General features: G+C 54.5%; 5 protein-coding genes across 5 annotated transcripts; 2 read left to right on the top strand and 3 right to left on the bottom strand.

The window, feature by feature from the left end:
* Positions 1-12: 12 nt before the first annotated feature.
* LTHEOB_10269 (SEC7-like protein) lies at positions 13-6,124 on the top strand (the record flags this gene model as incomplete). Its single annotated transcript, XM_035506895.1, has 3 exons — positions 13-4,240; positions 4,293-4,656; positions 4,711-6,124. 3 exons carry the CDS (start codon positions 13-15, stop codon positions 6,122-6,124), a joined length of 6,006 nt encoding a protein of 2,001 aa, XP_035368038.1.
* A 2,514-nt stretch (positions 6,125-8,638) lies between these two features.
* On the bottom strand, positions 8,639-9,013 carry LTHEOB_10270 (uncharacterized protein; the record flags this gene model as incomplete). The annotated part of the gene is made up of 1 exon (XM_035506897.1): positions 8,639-9,013. The coding sequence occupies one exon, from the start codon at positions 9,011-9,013 to the stop codon at positions 8,639-8,641; it is 375 nt and encodes a 124-aa protein (XP_035368039.1).
* Positions 9,014-10,490: 1,477 nt separating this feature from the next.
* LTHEOB_10271 (uncharacterized protein) lies at positions 10,491-11,800 on the bottom strand (the record flags this gene model as incomplete). The annotated part of the gene is made up of 2 exons (XM_035506898.1): positions 10,491-11,551; positions 11,644-11,800. The coding sequence occupies 2 exons, from the start codon at positions 11,798-11,800 to the stop codon at positions 10,491-10,493; spliced, it is 1,218 nt and encodes a 405-aa protein (XP_035368040.1).
* A 1,159-nt stretch (positions 11,801-12,959) lies between these two features.
* Positions 12,960-15,431, bottom strand: LTHEOB_10272 (Phospholipid glycerol acyltransferase; the record flags this gene model as incomplete). The annotated part of the gene is made up of 3 exons (XM_035506899.1): positions 12,960-14,496; positions 14,545-15,204; positions 15,256-15,431. 3 exons carry the CDS (start codon positions 15,429-15,431, stop codon positions 12,960-12,962), a joined length of 2,373 nt encoding a protein of 790 aa, XP_035368041.1.
* A 395-nt stretch (positions 15,432-15,826) lies between these two features.
* LTHEOB_10273 (uncharacterized protein) lies at positions 15,827-16,369 on the top strand (the record flags this gene model as incomplete). The annotated part of the gene is made up of 2 exons (XM_035506900.1): positions 15,827-16,002; positions 16,072-16,369. 2 exons carry the CDS (start codon positions 15,827-15,829, stop codon positions 16,367-16,369), a joined length of 474 nt encoding a protein of 157 aa, XP_035368042.1.
* Between the last annotated feature and the right edge of the window lie 1,669 nt (positions 16,370-18,038).

Consider the following 18,038-nt stretch of genomic DNA (forward strand, 5'->3'; position numbering starts at 1 on the left):
GAATTGGACACCATGGCCGACAGCGAGCCGCCGAGGGACGACCAGGACATCAAGTCAGACGAGCACAGGGAGGAGGAGCAAGCTCCGCATCCCGCGCAATCCGAGCATGACCAGCCAGAAGAGGTCGACGCGCCCGCCCCGGCGGATACAGAGCCTGCAGAGCACGTAGAGCCCACGCAAGCTCCCGAAGAAATAGAAGAAGAGGGCGAGGAGAAAGAGCTCGAGGCCGCAGAACAGGCGGCCCCGCCAGAGGCATCTGCGCCGGTTCCGGAGAACGTTGAAGATGACTCTCGCGAAGACTCTCGCGAAGACGAGCCCCAATCCCCGCGGACTGAGCAGCCAGCGCCCCCGAGGATATCGCTACCGGAAGATCATGTCGAGCAGCAGGACCGCCCACCGACCGAGTCTTCCGACCATACCGTACCGCCGTCGCCATCCATCCGCCTGCGCACCGATTCCCAATCGACTGCAGCCACGAACGCGACTGCGAGAACTACCACGCGAAGTTCGCTCGTCTTCGTCGTAACAGCGTTGGAAACTATTGCCGCATCAAAGGATGCGCGGAAAACCAAGAAGTTGGCCGACACAACTCAGAAGGCGCTGTCAGCCATCAAAGGCGATGGCGACCCTTCCACCATTGACCCGGAGATCTTGTTTGAGCCTTTGCAGTTGGCCACTGAGGCGAACACGATACAGGTCGTCACCACTGCCCTCGATTGCATCGGCAAGCTCATTAGCTACTCCTACTTCTCCTACCCCTCCGAGCAAGCCGCCGGCTCTCCCGAACAGCCCGCTCTTATCGATCGCGCCATCGACACGATATGCGACTGTTTCCAGATGGACGCTACCCACGCCGACATCGAACTGCAGATCCTCAAGTCTCTCCTGTCGGCAATATTGAACGATAAAATCGTCGTGCACGGCGCCGGTCTTCTGAAGGCTGTCCGACAGACCTACAATATCTTTTTGCACTCGAAATCGAGCAATAATCAGCAAGTCGCCCAGGGTGCCTTGACTCAGATGGTTGGAACGGTTTTCGAGAGGGTGAAGTCGAGATTGCGCGTAAAGGAAGCAAGGATCAACCTATCCAAGTCATCCCTGCACAAGAATAGTTCTGGCGATGTGTCCCCGGAGGCCGGCGATATTGGAGGTGTAGACGCTAATGGGGATGGCGAGAACGAAGCTGAAGCATCGGAGGGTGCTTCGGACCTGCCTGTGGAGAAGGACGAGAGTGCCAAGATAACCCTTCAGAGCTTCGAAAATCGCAAGAGTTTCGACGACGCAAGGATTGCGGATAACGCGCCCACGCTCGTCACGCGGAACAAGAACCGCCGTACTCTTTCTCGTGCAAACACACTGCATTCTAATGATGGCCAAGAGGGCACAGATCCCACCGAAGAAGAGGAAGAAGACGAGATTTACGTCAAGGATGCGTACCTCGTCTTCCGCGCCATGTGCCGCCTCAGCACCAAAGCTGTTCCTCTTGAAGAGGCTCAGAATGTTCGATCTCAGAGCATGAGGTCGAAATTGCTGTCGCTGCACATTATCCACACAATTCTCCACAATAACGTCGCTGTCTTTGTCTCCCCGTACGCCACCATCAGAAGCAGCAACACTGCCGAGCCAACCACCTTTGTCCAGGCCATTAAGCAATACCTCTGCCTCAGCTTGAGCCGAAATGGCGCTAGCTCCTTGAAGCAGGTTTTCGAAATCAGCTGTGAAATCTTCTGGTTGATGCTGCATCAGCTGCGAGTCATGCTCAAAAAGGAGATTGAGGTTTTCATGAAGGAGATCTACCTGGCAGTTCTGGAAAAACGCAGCGCACCTGCTTTCCAGAAGCAGTATATCCTTCAAATCCTTCACCGCCTCGGAAGCGACCCCAGAGCACTGGTGGAAATATATCTTAACTATGACTGCGACAGGTCCGCGCTTGACAACCACTTCCAGAAGATCGTTGAGCATCTGGCAAGGATATGCAGCACACCAGTTGCAATCACACCACAACAACAACTGGCATACCAGGAGCATCATGCAAAGCAACAAGCAGCTAGCCCGACTGATTGGCAGACGCGTGCGACGCTTCCTCCATCGCTTGCAACTGTCTCTATTCAAGCTGGAAACGAAATGGATCAAGGCTTCCCACCGGAGTACTCATTGAAGCAAGAATCACTGGAAGCTTTGGTCGAAATCCTCCGGTCACTGGTCAACTGGTCTCAGCAGAGCATTTCTGATGCTGCTGCAACACTGCGTGTGAACGACGGAAGAGCATCAGTTGAGGACATCCGCGATTCTATGGATACTCGAGCCAACCTCACGGCTTCCCCAGCTATAGACTCTCCTAATGGCCCGGGTACCCCGGTCCCAGAGGATGATCCCAGCCAGCTGGAGAGGGCAAAGCAACGCAAGACTGCTTTGAACCATGCTATCCGTCAATTCAACTACAAGCCGAAGAAGGGCATGAAGCTCTTACTCAAAGACAAATTCATCGCTTCAGATGCTCCTGAGGATATCGCCAGATTCTTTTTGTCTAACGACCAAATTGACAAGAAAGCCCTCGGTGAATACCTCGGAGAAGGTGATGAGGAGAACGTTAAGATCATGCATGCCTTTGTTGATCAGATGGATTTCACAAGAACGCGTTTCGTTGATGCCTTGCGGCGATTCCTTCAGAGCTTCCGACTTCCGGGAGAGGCGCAAAAGATCGATCGATTCATGCTCAAGTTTGCTGAAAGATACATGGCCGGCAACCCGAGTGCGTTTGCCAACGCAGACACGGCTTACGTGCTGGCCTACTCGGTAATCATGCTGAACACGGATCAGCACAGCACTAAAATGAAGGGTGCTCGTATGACTCCCGAAGACTTCATCAAGAACAACCGAGGCATCAACGACAACGCCGACCTACCGGATGACTATCTCAAGGGAATTTACGAGGAGATCGCCAACAACGAGATCGTTCTTGACACGGAGCGCGAGACTGCGGCAAATCTGGGCCAGCTGCCACAGCCCAACCAGGGCGGACTTGGTAACATTGGACAGGCTTTCGCCAATGTTGGTAGGGACTTGCAGAGGGAGGCTTACATCCAAGCTTCCGAGCAAATGGCCAACAGAACTGAACAGCTCTACAAGAGTCTGTTGAGGGCACAACGACGAGGTCCGTCTCGATTCCCTGTGTCCAAGTTCATCCCCGCTTCTTCCTTCAGACATGTTGGGCCTATGTTTGAAGTAACATGGATGCCTTTCCTCACTGCACTCTCCGGTCCGGCTCAAAACACCCACAACCTCGAGACTATCAAGCTCTGCATGGAAGGCCAGAAGCTGGCGATCCGCATTGCCTGCCTTTTCGACCTTGAAGACCCTCGTCAGGCTTTTGTGACCTCTTTGTCCCGGTTCACCAATCTCTACAACTTGACAGAGATGAAGGCGAAGAACATCGAAGCCTTGTACGCACTCTTGGATGTGGCCCAGCACGAGGGCAATCTCCTCAAGGAGTCGTGGAGAGAAATCCTTACGTGTATCAGTCAGCTCGATCGATTCCAGCTCATCTCGGCAGGAATTGAAGACACCGCAGTACCTGATCTGATGCGCAGCAATTCTTCGTCCTCCAAAGCTTCGACCCAGTCAAGAAAATCTCTCCAAGCTTCCAACAAGAACAGGCCAAGGTCAGGAACTGCGGCTCTGTATCACTCAGAAGCAGCTGTGGAGAGCCGCTCTGCAGACATGGTTCGAGCAGTGGACAGGATTTTCACCAATACTGCCAATTTGTCTGGTGAAGCAATCGTCCAATTCGTCAGGGCGTTGACGCAAGTCAGCTGGCAAGAGATCCAGTCTTCGGGTCAAAGCGAGTCGCCCCGCACTTACAGTCTCCAGAAGTTGGTTGAAATCTCGAGCTACAACATGAACCGTGTGCGTTTCGAGTGGACCAACATCTGGCAGATTCTGGGAGAACATTTCAACCAGGTCGGCTGCCACACCAACACCAACGTGGTTTTCTTTGCTTTGAACTCTCTGCGCCAGCTGTCAATGAAATTCCTGGAGATTGGAGAACTGCCCGGTTTCAAGTTCCAGAAAGACTTCCTCAAGCCATTCGAACACATCATGAAGAATACGAGCGTTGTGCCTGTCAAGGATATGGTTCTGAGATGTCTCATTCAAATGATCCAAGCAAGAGGAGAAAACATCCGCAGTGGTTGGCGGACAATGTTCGGCGTATTCACCGTGGCCGCGAAGGAGCCCTATGGTAAGATTTATCCACACACGATGCTAGACTGGTCTTCTAATAATATCTACAGAGGGAATCGTCAATCTTGCGTTCGACAACATCACCCAAGTCTACAATACTAGATTCGGTGTCGTTATTTCGCAAGGAGCGTTTGCTGATTTGGTTGTCTGCTTGACCGAGTTCTCGAAGAACCATAAGTTCCAGAGGAAATCATTGCAGGCAATCGAGACTCTCAAGTCTACAGTCCCCAAGATGCTCAGGACACCCGAATGTCCCTTGTCCATTGACTCGGATAAGCCGAAGGATGAGCCCCAGGCTGCTGGCGTGCCCAAGCAGCCTACTCGTCAGACTCAAGAAGAACAATTCTGGTTCCCCGTGTTGTTCGCCTACCATGACGTTCTGATGACTGGGGAGGACTTGGAAGTTCGGTCACGGTAAGCTCCGTAATTGAAAGCTGGAAAAGAAAGCCGCTTACAGATATTTTTTAGGGCTCTCACGTACCTGTTCGACACATTGCAACAGTATGGCGCGGCTTTCCCTCGCGAGTTTTGGGACACCTTGTGGCGCCAAATTCTCTATCCCATCTTCATGGTCCTCAGGTCGAAGTCTGAGATGTCGAATGCTTTGAACCACGAGGAGCTTACCGTCTGGTTGTCGACAACCTTCATCCAGGCCCTTCGGCACATGATTGCTCTTTTTACCCATTTCTTCGAAGCTCTCGAGTACATGCTCGATCGTTTCCTTGAGCTCTTGGCTCTTTGCATTTGCCAAGAAAATGATACCCTTGCTAGAATTGGCAGCAATTGTCTTCAGCAGCTCGTTCACCAGAACGTTACGAAGTTCAGTGAAGAGCACTGGGAGAAGATTGTGAGCGCTTTCGTTGATCTCTTCCAGCGGACTGAGGCCACTGCCTTGTTCTCCGCGGCTACGGCCGGATCCTATACTCCAACGATCAATGGAGGAGGTTCCAAGACGTCGAGGGCAATGTCTGATACGACCAGCATGTCCGACCTGCCTCTGGACTCGGATGATAGGAGCGACATTGAGGACCCCAACGCCCTGGGCATCAACGGCCTCATGAGCCCTCGACGAGGTTCCGCGGCTGTCTCTGACGATGGCACCAACGGCTCTCCCCGTACAGACCTCGAAGACTACAAGCCTCAAGAAGGCATCCAGCAAGCGCCGGTCGTAGTGACAACGGCTCGCCGACGCTTCTTCAACCAGATTATCACCAAATGCGTGCTCCAGCTCCTCATGATCGAGACGGTGAATGAGCTCTTCTCGAACGACGACGTGTACGCGCAGATCCCGTCGCCGCAGCTGCTGCGGCTGATGATGCTGCTGAAGAAGTCGTACCAGTTCGCGAAGCGGTTCAACGAGGACCGCGAGCTGCGCACCAAGCTGTTCCGCGAAGGCTTCATGCGGCAGCCGCCGAACCTGCTGAAGCAGGAGAGCGGGTCGGCGGCCGTGTACGTGTCGATCCTGTTCCGCATGTACCACGACACGAGCAGCGAGCGGCGGCTCAACCGGGCCAACACGGAGCAGGCCCTCATCCCGCTGTGCGTCGACATCGTCAGCAGCTACATCCACCTCGACGAGGAGACGCAGCAGCGCAACATCGTCACGTGGCGCCCCGTCGTCATCGACGTGCTCGACGGCTACGCCGGGTTCCCCGAGCAGGACTTTGACAAGCACGTCAAGGTCTTCGCGCCCCTCGTCGTCGGCCTGCTCAACCGCGACATGGGCCTCGAGCTGCAGCGCAGCGTGCAGGGCTTGCTGCAGCGCATCTTGGAGGTCAAGGTCGGCATCGAGACGAGCGGGTTGGTGGTTGAGAGGGGCAGCCCGATGGGCGAGAGGAGGCCGAGCGTGTTTAGCAGGAGGGGGAGCAAGGCGGGTCGCTAGATGCGAAAGAGTGAGAGATACCTTCAACTTTGTTGAAGATTAGAGGGGTTAGGGAGAGTGGGGGGGAGGAAAGAGGACGACCGGTAATGCCTTTGTAATGAGATGGGTTATGCGAGTACGGTATTCATTTGTGGTGGTGGTTGGGGGAGGCGGTGGAGGGAAGGGTGGTAAAGAGTCAATTGTTGTTGTTGTTGCATGCATCAGAGACAGCCGGGGGAAAAAAGCATGGAATATCCGAGTTGGGCTGGGCTGGGCTAGGCTAAGAGCTTGGCTCCGGCCTGGCTTGGATTTCATCTGGCTGTTGTTTGGGCGTTATATATCTTGGGAGAATCTTTTGTTTCTCTCGCTTCTATTCGCTTTTTGTTATTAGGTATCTTATGTAGTCGAGAGCAGATAGTTTAACTTCAGGTGTTGTCATCTTTTGAGTTGTATTATGCAGTTGTGAGGCCCACATCAGTATAAGAGCCATCGACGGCAATGCATGTTCATGCAGGTGCAGTTCGCTATTGGACACATCGACCAGGAGTTGAGCCTCAAAGGTCAGAAACACCGCATGCGCTTCACATGCATCAGGTGTACCTCCTCTACACGTGCCATACCCCTTTTGCGATGCGTCAGTTGAACAGCTCGCCGAGATAGTGCTTGGGTCGAAGAACAATATGAGCACTATAAGTTCTTTGGAAAAACTGGACTCATCAATTCAGGCCAGGATTTTTGAGTTAATCACAGCGCCGAATGGACACTGTACGGATACTGAACACTTTCTTTTTCCCCTTTGGCGTCTTGCACTATGTAGACCCACGGCTTTACTACCAGCCATGCCATTGATCCTTCCTATCGCTATACCCAGCACCAATTCGGAATGATGCAGGGCAGTATAGGCAACTTAATATTGGAGGTCATCAACACTGTTCTGCTGAGCTTTGGCAATAGAGCTGGTCTCCCTCTTCCACTTCGCCTTCCTTCGCTCACGCAGTACTTGTCACTGTCTGAGTCTGTCGGCGGGCCGCCGCAGAAAGTGTCCTCTGTTGTTTAGACAGTGAAATATTTCTTCCAAGCTCATGGCTGTATAATTGGCTTCCACGAAGCTCTTTTTGGGGGTCTGCGTAATTTATACACTCGATGAGTCCACAACAGGTATGTGCCTACGCGTACGAGCGTTTTTGACCTCGTGACGCTAGGACCAGATCAGAGGACCAGAAGGCATGCGGTCGCCCGCATCAGGTGCGCAGCTTCTATTTGGATGAGGTGCACGTTACTCATCATATCAGCAGCTTCGCCAAAATCAGGGTCTGGCTCGGAGAAGTTTATAATCAAGGCGGAGTCCTTGAATGTCTCATCAAAGCAACCCGGATGTGCAATTGATCATGGAGATAATAAAAGACACTTTGTTCTGGCTTTGGCGTCTCCTGTGCTTGGAAGAGTTGTTGATCTTTTGCAGGTAGTATCATTAATCTTTTATTCCATGTCTCCCCACGCTCTTTCATGATGAAAGACTGCATAGAAGTTTAATATTGAACAACAGCATCAATATCCTTTGTTGAGATCGAGTATTATCGTATACCTACTTCTTTAACTTTGTCCGTAGTCGTTGACTTAACATCCGCCGTAGTCCAAACCTGCCGAAGTACCGCCACGCACAAGAGTATGCCGAAAAACATATTTCAGTTTCCGGTCTCATTTCATCGTTTGCAGCTACGAGACTTGACTGTGGAAGAAACCTTACATTTAAGAAGACCTCGTCTGGAGCCGCTGCCCACGTCATGCGCCTGCGGAAGAAGCTGCGGCGGGCTGAGGTGGCGCATGACCATGCCTCATGTAAGCCTTGGCGGACACCTGGCTGCATTAGGAGATCTGATTCTCAGATATTTAAGAGAGGTAGAGATTGGTGAGGTTCGGCCCTTTAAGTCAACCTTCGGGGAAGAGCCCGGTGGGCTGTGGAGTACGATGGACCAATTCTTCATACTGCGCCCAACGTGGATTCGACGAGTTCATCCTCGGTCGCACTGTTGATCTTGACGATGCAGCAAATTAGCCTGAGAAATCCGATTGTATTCATCTTGAAGAACAGTTAACATTCATCAAGGTAGAATGATATTGCTAGTAATGATTGGTCTGCGATGACGAGTTCCATCGCCAAACTCCGGTAGCCAGAAGACAACAACGTCTTCACCAAAGTGATATTCCGAAGGAAGGTTATCAGAATAGTAAGCACACAGTCTAAGAGGATCGACAAAGGAACCACAGACGTCAGTGAGTTGTGTGAGCGGAGGCATCTTTCCCACGAAGCCTCCTCGCCAATCTAAATGCCCACCGTAACAAGAAGAACGCTCAGAGTAACCGCCCAAGCAAAACGAACGACAAAAAACCACCCACCCACCATCCATCAAGTACATACATAAGCCCTATTTCATCACGCATCATTTCCTTTCATAACCATCCCATCATCATGACATCCTTCTTCCCTCTTCCCCCTCTCTCTCTCCCAGTGCCCAACGAACGACGACACACCTTTCAGTTCTCCGACCAATGCACCGGCTTCGGCACCTCGTCGACGTCATCCGGGTCGTCCGGCCTTGGCTTGAAGAAGCCGGAGCACTGCCGCAGGCCCCTGCCCATGGACCTGCCCATGCGCACGATGGCGGTCTTGCTTCGCTTGTTGTTGGTTGCGGTGCTGCTGCTGCCGCCGCGCTCGACCAAGCCGAGGGCGTTACGAGGAGGAAGGGGTCTGCTGACGAGCTCTGGTGAGGGTGGCGAAGACCGTCGTGCTGCTGACGTAGCCGCCGGGTGTGTTGGGTGGGTTGAGGCTGAGGTGGTGGTGGCGGCGGTACCTGAAGGAGGCGTGAATGATCGTGTGGGCGGCGAAGGGCTCCTCGTGGGTGGCGTCATCGTTCCGAGTGAGTGGAAGCGATGCGGACGAGTCAGGCTGCTGGCTGAGGAGCGAGGGAGGCCGTCTTTGGAGAGGGCTGGCCAGCGAGAGGTGGGAGACTGGTAGGCGTTGGGGGAGAGTGTTGATGAGGTGGGAAGGTCCGGGGAGACTGGTGGTGAATAGGAGCAGGTGGAGGAGGTCGATGAGGAGCTGGTTGTGGAGATGGAAAACCGGCTCGTCATTATTCAAAGAGACAGAGAGGATGGCACACGAGAAATTAAAGAGAGGGAAGGAAATAGTAAGGTGTATTGATTATGGTACAAGTATGTGTGACAGGGCGTATGTTTACGAAGCCTTTATATTCAAGAGTATGCGCAGGCTGAAACAGATTAATGTGCCGTAGCGAGGTCAGTCAAGATGGGGGCTGTTGGTGAGTTAAATAGTAGGAAATATACCCTTTCCCAGATGTCAACAGGCCGGAATGTGACAAGATGCCGCACGGGCGACCATGCATCGACAGAGGGCGACATCCAGGAACATGGCCCTTCTACCGGGAATCGTCACGTCGATTTGCCGCCCAGCTGCAGGCACTCCACCGCGGCCACAAGGCAACAACGAGGCCTGCATATCAACGTGCGACGAACGGACCAAGTGTTCCATGCCGTCGGCATTCCAACTGCGGCGTGATAGTTAAGCGCGAGGCTCAGCGTCATCTCCCGTCTGGCGGAAACGGGCTGTGTGTCCGGGCCGTGCTTTGGCGAGGGGGGATGAAAGGAGTATTTTACTCGAAATTCATCGTCGGGGTGAGTTGCTTGGAGTCGTGCTGTGCCCCACGCTAGAGCCTTCGCCGTCTTCTTCGCCGCATGGCACCATGACGAAAATAAACAAGCGAGGCTCAGCGTTCAGCCGCCCCGCTCAGCCCCATGGCGAGGCCTGGCCGCGGGCGCGCTTTATGCATCGTTACCGGCGTGCTGGGAGCCGGCGCGCTTGTTCTTCGCGGTGTTTGGTCGGCGGCGGGCACAGTGGGTATCTTCCGGGGCGGCCGAGATGCGGGTGTGCGGCACGGCGGCAGACGTGGACGGCGTGTGGTCGAATCGCCGCGGCGTGGGCGAATCGGCGCAGCGCGCACACGCCGTGGTGGCCTCACGGCGTGGGCCTCTGCGATCGGCGTCTCTGCAGTCGTTGTCATGGTCGAAGTAGCGATGTTTTGTATAGGTCGACGGGAGGGCACCGTGTTGGTGTGGGCCCGCCTTCTTCACCGCTCTCATGCACATCGCCGACCAGCTGGCTAGTGAGGCTCCAGATGGAGTTGTTCGATCGGTCGAGCTTCTCTCCGCATGCGTGGAGCGAGTCAATGTTGTGGAGAGTGGAAACCGCGGCCACTAATTTACCGAGATGTGCGTTCCTTCCATTGTGGAGATGCTGCCTACCTACTAAACGCCATTGAAGAAAATAGTCGCGTAAATCGTGAACCTCATTCGCTCGTCGGGCCACACCTCAGAAAAAGTCGTACTTTCCGCTGGTCTCCTGCTTTTCACCTCCACCCTTGCCTGCTGCTGCCGTCTTCTTCTTCGCTGCCGATGCGTTCGTCTTCACGCTTCCGGCCACGCTGCCCGGACCCTTCTTCTTGGGATCCTCTGCGTACATCCTCATGAAGTCAAACCCACCCTTCTCATCCTTCTTGCCCCCACCACCACCGCCGCCCTCCTTTCTGCCTGGCCCCGCTCCTCCTCCACCAGTCCTCACCGCACCGGGCTTTGACTCACGCGCGATCACCACCTTTCCATCCGGCCTCTTCGTCGAAAATGGCTTAGGATACTGCTGATTCAGTGCCCCGCCTGTCGACGGCTTCCCCGACTGCTGCTGCTGCTTCTTCGTCCCCGTCGGCCCGTTACCCGCTACGTTCGCAACGTACGGCTTGCCGGGGCCGGAATCGCCCTTCTTCGAGCCGGCCTCGCTGCCCGCCACGCTCGGCGCCGTCGTATTCTTCTTCTTGTTGTTGTTCGCTACTCCACCGACGACACCTTGGCCCAGCTTGTTCAAGCCGCCTCCGACGGCACCGACTCCCTTGTTCACCCCTCCGCCAACGGCACCTACACCCTTATTCACACCTCCACCAACGACGCCAACGCCTTTATTCACACCTCCACCGACGCCCTTCGTCACGCCATTCGTCCCCTTCTTGAGATCCTCCGCTCTGATCCCCCGCAGCTTCGCCAGCTGCCCTTTGCTCAAGCCGTCCATGCCGCCCGTCGCCGGCGGCAGCGCCTTCTTGACGCCCGAGGTGGGCAGCGCCTTGGTGGTGGTGTCGTAGTAGGAGAGCGGGGACTTGGAGTCGGAGTTTGACTTCTTCAGGTTCGGCCGACCGCCGCTGCCGCCGGGGGGCGCGGGTAGGGCTTTGGGCGTTTTGGTCGAGGGGAGAGCTTTCTTGTTCTTTCCGCCATCCTTTGCCGATTTAGGCTTGACCGGGGTGCTGGACGAGGCGGCCGTCGCGGCGATGGTCGAGTCGCCGTAGGAGCGGATCCAGTTGCCGTAGCGGTCGATGTAGCCTTCGATGCCTGTAGAAAGTTGATAGGTTAGTATGAGGTGGTTATCATCCTAATAGATGTGGGATGATGGTGGGAAGAGGAGGACAGCAACAGGTACGTACCGTTGCCAACGTTCCGTCCAGCACCTTCGATCAGGTCGCCCGCGCCGATGACGGCATCGCCGACTACCCGGCCGCCCGTCGTGATGGCGTAGGTCGCGGCGCCTGCGGCTGCGTTTTGCACCATGCCCATAACGTAGTTTTGGATGAAGCCTGCCATGGTTGCTGGTGCTGTGGATCTTTCCCACTCAGATAATTCGAAAAATCAAAATGGCGAGAAAGAATTGCAAGTTCGTGGACGAGTAGAGCGAGTCGGGATCTAGAAATAAAACTCGAATCGTGAAGGCTGTGGAGCGGTGTGTTTCGACGAACAGCAGCCGCAACAAACCACCGACGACAAAAGTGTAAAAGCGAGAAACCCTCTCCACGGAATGACGTGATCGGAATCCGGGGTAAGTGTTTCTGTTCGTTTTCCCCTTCTCTCAATCAAAGAAAGGCGAGCAAGTGTCGCTCCGCACGGTAGTGTATAAGGGGGGAAGTGGCGGTGGAGAACAGATCAAGATGGGGAGGGAAGAACGGGAGATGTGTTCAAGACGATCAAAAGACAAGGAGAGTAGAGAGATCGTGGCGAAAAAAATCCAAGATCGCCCTCCTATCAGGATTTCCCCGCTACACAGACGAGAAACCCACACCCCACCTGGATCAAGCTACTTGCTTCCACCAGCTCGAACCCTTGTCTCACGGCAAATTATTGCGTCAATGCCACCAGCCCGCAACCGGTCATGCTATCGACGACTTGTCTATCAAGTGCGGGGAGGATGGGGGGGCGAGAGAGCAGTTACCACACTTGACGTAGCCACACATACACACGCGCACCCCATTTGCGAACCTGCTTGGTGGGGGGGAAATGATGGGTCCCACAACAGGTTGTGTGGCAAGCGACAGTGGTCCGACCGGTCTGGAGGTCTGTGATGTCAGTGGGCGTCGGCGCACGCGCGCGGGTCGTCTGTGGCTGGTGCTCGGTGCTGGGGTTGGGCAGGGATCCACCCTTGCAGCAACGGGGAGAAGCTCCCAAGGCTGGTGATTGGCTGGGGCTATTTTGACACCGAGGTTGTTGTTGTGTTGCTTCTATTTTATCTATTTCGATATCAATAGAAGCCGCAGCTCGCTATAGCAAAGACGTAAACATTATTAATTGAACGACCGTTGATCCGAGGACTATGCAAAATACTGCGGACTAGAAAAACGGGTATCGTAGAACAAATAGTACGGAGAAACTCAGCCGTAACCCTCGCTGCACCTCCGCCCAAAGAAAGAAGAAAAAGTAGTAGTACTCCACGTAACTTTTCCCCCCAGGAAACCTAACCAATCACTGCTCTCTAGCCCTTCCTTGCCCTCACAGCATCCAATTTTCTCGGCGCAACCTTCTCCCTCGGGCCTCTGCTCGCCTCCTGCACGACCAACGGGATCTTCGGCTTTCCCGCATCCTGATGGGCTGTAGTAGCTTTAGGCGTTGGCGCCGTCGTTGCGCCATTCTGACCCTGAACCGGCGCCAGCTTTTTCACGGCCGGAGCCACCGCCGCTGCCGCCTTCTTACCGGCCGCTGACGGTGGCGCAGCAGGCGTTGCTATGCTCGCTGTTGATGACTTAGTCGGTCCACTGGCCAACGACGGCGTCTTGGTCGTCGAGGTTGCAGTCCCACCACCGATCTTCTGCGGTGGTTTGCTGTCCTTTGGCAAGACCGTCGACGTCAGCGCCGGCGCCGTCTTTTTGACCGGTGGGGCTGCCTTCTTCAGTGGCTTCGGCGTCGCGACGCCGGACGGTTTCTTGGCCGGGGTGGTGGTCTTCGGGGCAGGTGACGACGTCTTCTGCTGCTGGTGACCCACTGCTAGACCGTTCGCCAACTTGACGGGCGAAGATGGTGTCCCTTTCGTCTCGGCACCGATCGTCAAACCATTGGCCAGCTTCACGGGGCCACCTCCGGTCTTCTTCACCTCGGTCGTCTCGGGCGCGTTGGCGCGGATAGTCTGACCGTTAGCAAGCTTGATGGTCTGCTGGGCAACCTGCTTGCTGTTTTGGGCCTTGCCGAGGTTGCGCTCCAGCAGCGCTGTCAGTGCGTCGTTGGACGTGTCCAACTTCAGGGGGGCCGGGGCCTTGGCCTTCTTCACCGCACCTGACGACGGCGCTGTCGTGGGTGCGGTGGCCGTTGCCTTTTTTGTAGGCTGAGAAAACGAGCGGTGCCCGGACACTGAGTCGACCGTCGAGGGCGCCTTGGGGGCGAACGACTTGACGCCCTCCAGGTTCTTCTCAGCCAGCGCCTTGCGAATCGCATCCCACTCGCCATACTGCGGCTTGCCGACGCTGGTGCTGGTGCCGGCATCACTGGGCGGAATGTAGTTGGGGTCCGCGGCGCGGGCGTTTTTGAGCGCCTTCTTCGCCAGCGAGGGGGGCAGGCCACCGTCGGGCTGCAGTTTGCCCTCGCGCTGGGCCTGTTTGACTCGAGCATGCATGTCAGACGCGCCTGTGCCAATCATCTCGGTGACGGAAGCGCCGTAGAAGAGGAACAATACCGTCAAGAAGGCTGTGATCGGGGCGAAGATGGCCAGGAACTCGCCCCAGCTGCCGCTTTGGACCTGCGCTGCGATCGATCTGGCCGGCCGAATCTTCTGCATCTCGGCGAATGAGGAGGCCTTCCACGGGTCCGCGGACGGGAAGGCGCCGTGGCGCTGGTAGTAGTCGAGGTAGTGGTCCTTCTCCTTCCAGCGGTTGCGCAGCCAGGCTTCAAAGGCCTTGTCCGAGTGCAGCGGGATGGTAGAGATGCGGAAGCGGCGCCAATGCATGTTGACAGATTTGGGAGGGCGACCTTCAAAGAAAGAGGATTGGAGAGTGTAAATGTCTTGACCATATTGCCCGTGGCTGGAATGAGTCAGCATGATGCAGAAACAGAGGACTTGGAAGGCTTACGGAATGCCTTCATAGGCAATGGTACAATCATAAAGCCATTCGGTAGATTCCTTCAGATTCTCCAGACAGAACTTCAGACCGGTACTTCGTGGAAGCAGCTGGTGGCGCATGTCCTTGATTCCATTTTTCTCCGCCCATCTCGCGCTCGACTCGCGAGTAGTGGCCGAGAGATTGGTACCTTCAGGGAAGATGATGAGCCACATTGGGTCCTTCGGATTATCGAGTTGCTGAAGGTGTTCTTGGAAACGTGGCTTATCCTTCTCCCAATTGCGAGCTAGGAAGATGAAGTTGTAGAACTGCGAGCCCCAGCCGATCAGGGGGATGTTCTTGATTGACTCCTTGAGAATGATGTAGACATGGCCGGCCATCTTGTTGGTGTAAGCTATCCACCAGAGATACAACCAATCAGTGTAGAGCTGATGGTTGGCCATGAGAACCATCCGGTCCGGAAATCTGCACTCGAGGCTGCCATCAGGCTTCAGGAAAAGTTGGTTGGGGATACTCCCATCGCCGCTAACATGGACCTTGGTAGGAGACCACCATTGGGTGAGAGTGGTGATCAGGACAGCAAACGACTGTTTAGTAAAGGCTATGTAGTCGTTGTAGAACTTGGGGTCGATCATCTTAAAAGGAAGACCGATAAATTGGGCGGCATTGATGCTGAGGATATCGTGAGTAAACAAATTCTCCGGGTTAAGGCGGTGTGCTTACGCCAGAACGCCAGACAGAAAGGTCGAGGCGATGGACACGCCGCGCTCGGCCTGGCCGAGTTGTCCATGCTTGGGCGGTCCTGAGGGGTGGTTTTCGATGTCTGGACTCTTGAGGTTGAGGCCGGCGCCCAGATTGTGCTTGTCCCTCCGCTCGGAGGGGGTTGCGGTCGAAGGCATCGCGCACTGCCGGATCACGTTAGCTCGGCCGTTTCGTCTCCACCGCACGAGCGTCGCACTCACGACTTCTTTATCTTCGCAACATCCGGGACCGCGGCGTCGACGGCGACATGTCGTGTGCACTTGGGAGCGGCGAGGAAGTGATGAGCAGCCCGGCCGGGATGGATGCGGGCTGCTGTGGCGCACGCGAAGCGCGATGACGCCAGTGTTGCAGGGGTCAAACAAGCTTGCCTGCGACACAACTGCTGACGCCGCTCCACTTTCAGCCACTCGCTCGCCCCCCTTTCCCTGCTTCTCCACCCCGAAGAGCGCCCTCGATCTCGGTTGTACCCTTTTTAATCTTTTACCCCCGATCTCTCTTCTTTCCGTTCTGCCTCTTCCAACCAACCTTCAACATGCCGTCGACAGAACTCCAGAAGCAGACGACCGCCCTGCGCAAGTCGCACGCAAAGTCGGCCGCCCCGGCCGTTGCGGCGAGCAGGCCATCCGCCTATGAAATCATGGCCGCCCGCATCGCCAACCGTGTCGCTGAAATGGCCGAGAACATGACTTTCATCGAGCGTCCCCAAGCGTACGTCAACTGCAACTACCCGTCCCGTCTCCATTTAATTCTCCCTGCTGACAAAACTCCGTCACACAGTGCTCCCGCACCGGCGGTGCAGGAACAGACCATTGTCAACGGCAAGAAGCAGCCGCGGAAGCTTGAGATCCGGTTGCAGAACTCTGCACCCGACCAGGTCTCTTTCTCTGCGCCTTTCCTCGACAACACCCTGTCGAAGATGCTGGCTCTGCAGAACCGCATGCTGCAACTCGGCAGCGAACTCTCCAAGGACGAGTCCATCTCCGAGGAAATCAAGAAGGAGCAGTTCGCCCAGAGCGCCGAGCTGAGCAGAGTCATCGCCTTGATCTGCGCTGAGAAGGCCAGGCAGGGTGGTTAAAGTTCTGGTGCTCTGTTTTATGCAACGAGATATGACGTCATATGTGTAATCGGTTGGGCATTCTTTCCTGGTGTTTCGAGGTTATCAAGGTATTCTGGGACTGTGGAAGCCAAATCATTATTGTCGAGATTATTCTATGAATGATCTACGAATAACAAAATGTCCTACTTCAATCGCATGCTACAATGCCTATTATGGGAAGTACAAACTCAGCGAGTGACACCAAGTTTACTGTGGTTGGACCTGGCCGCATTGCATCCTAAGTGTTTGACTAAGCTTCCTGACCCATCCGATTATCCCAGCAAGGTTCGTTGAGTAGCTTTATGGCTTGAGAAGAGATCATATTCCGGAGGACTCTTGTTCGAAGATATAGAGGCACTGGCGATCGCATCAATTATTTTTTGCTCTTACATTGGGCAAATAATGATCAATTCCTCAAGTCCTCTCGACATAGGCGCTAAGGTGGCAAGATGTTGCTTTTGAACTTTCAATAGCGCCATGACTGACGATCCGCCCCCACCACCCATGATCTGCAGCAACGGTTAATGAGTGACCCACTGCGGCCCGTCAAGCAGATCTCTCTAGCCTTCACCATGGAAAATTGCCCCAATATCATTTTATTGACTACAAGGGTTCTTTTTGATTGAGACCCTGGACTCCGCCCACCATCAGAAATCAATTGTAAGCATCATCAACAAATCCATTTTCCAACGTATTTGGCAAATCTGAGAGTTGATCAACAGTCTAACGATGTAACAGGTATGGCCAATTTCATAGCCACTAGCTCATCATGCCGTTCGACCACTCAACGAACTTGTTCTTGATTCTGGTCTTCTTCATATCCAGCTTTTCGAATATCTGACGATGTCGGTATCTAACAGCTAGAAGAGCGGGAATGTGAGAGCGTAGTTCGAAGCCATGAAAAACAGACCCTATCATTTAGGGGTGGTGAGTTGGAGGAGTGGGCGCATCAGGGTGTGGTAAGCAGGTGTGCTCTGTGGAAACGACTTGTTCTAGACCCGAGGGTGATGGAACGCGGAGACGGAAGGAGCGCCTGTTTCAGAAGACGAACAATTGGCAGCGAAGGCGTCTACAAAGCATGATCAAATGCTTTGGTGCGTCAGGAAACTTTCTGCCTCATGGCCAGTGTACTGAGAAGTGTAGCACTGCGGACCCCGGGCGGATGCACCGAGGACGATGAGCACTACAGTGTATAGCTGTGGAAATTCGGTCCATCATATGTCGCAAATATGGGAGACTGAAATAATCTATCCATATAAAGATCCCGCATCCATTGTGTCCAGACGGTAGCGTCATCTGCCCGTGTTCGTATGCTTTAAAGCTGAAGGTATTAGTCCAACTGTGTTCTCCATCACCATGAAGTCTCGAACATTCAGGAGAAGGCGTATAAGATTCAGGTGCATCTCCAGCACTCCAATAGAACAGACTACGGAAACGCCCGCCATCGAGTAGACATATTGCACATTCGTTCTTTGCGCAGTGAACCAGCATGGCGTGTAGTCAGGTTTCCTCTTACGTCAGGAGAAAACCATGAAGCCTCCTGACGCAAACTTGTTCCCAACACTTCGGCTTCATCAAAAGTATGTTGATTCTCATGCTGCCCAATGATTTTCCTTTTGATGAGAAAAAGACGTTATGAGAGGGGAAG

The sequence above is a fragment of the Lasiodiplodia theobromae genome (genome assembly GCF_012971845.1).
Source record: "Lasiodiplodia theobromae strain AM2As chromosome Unknown scaffold_37, whole genome shotgun sequence".
NCBI classification, from domain to species: domain Eukaryota; kingdom Fungi; phylum Ascomycota; class Dothideomycetes; order Botryosphaeriales; family Botryosphaeriaceae; genus Lasiodiplodia; species Lasiodiplodia theobromae.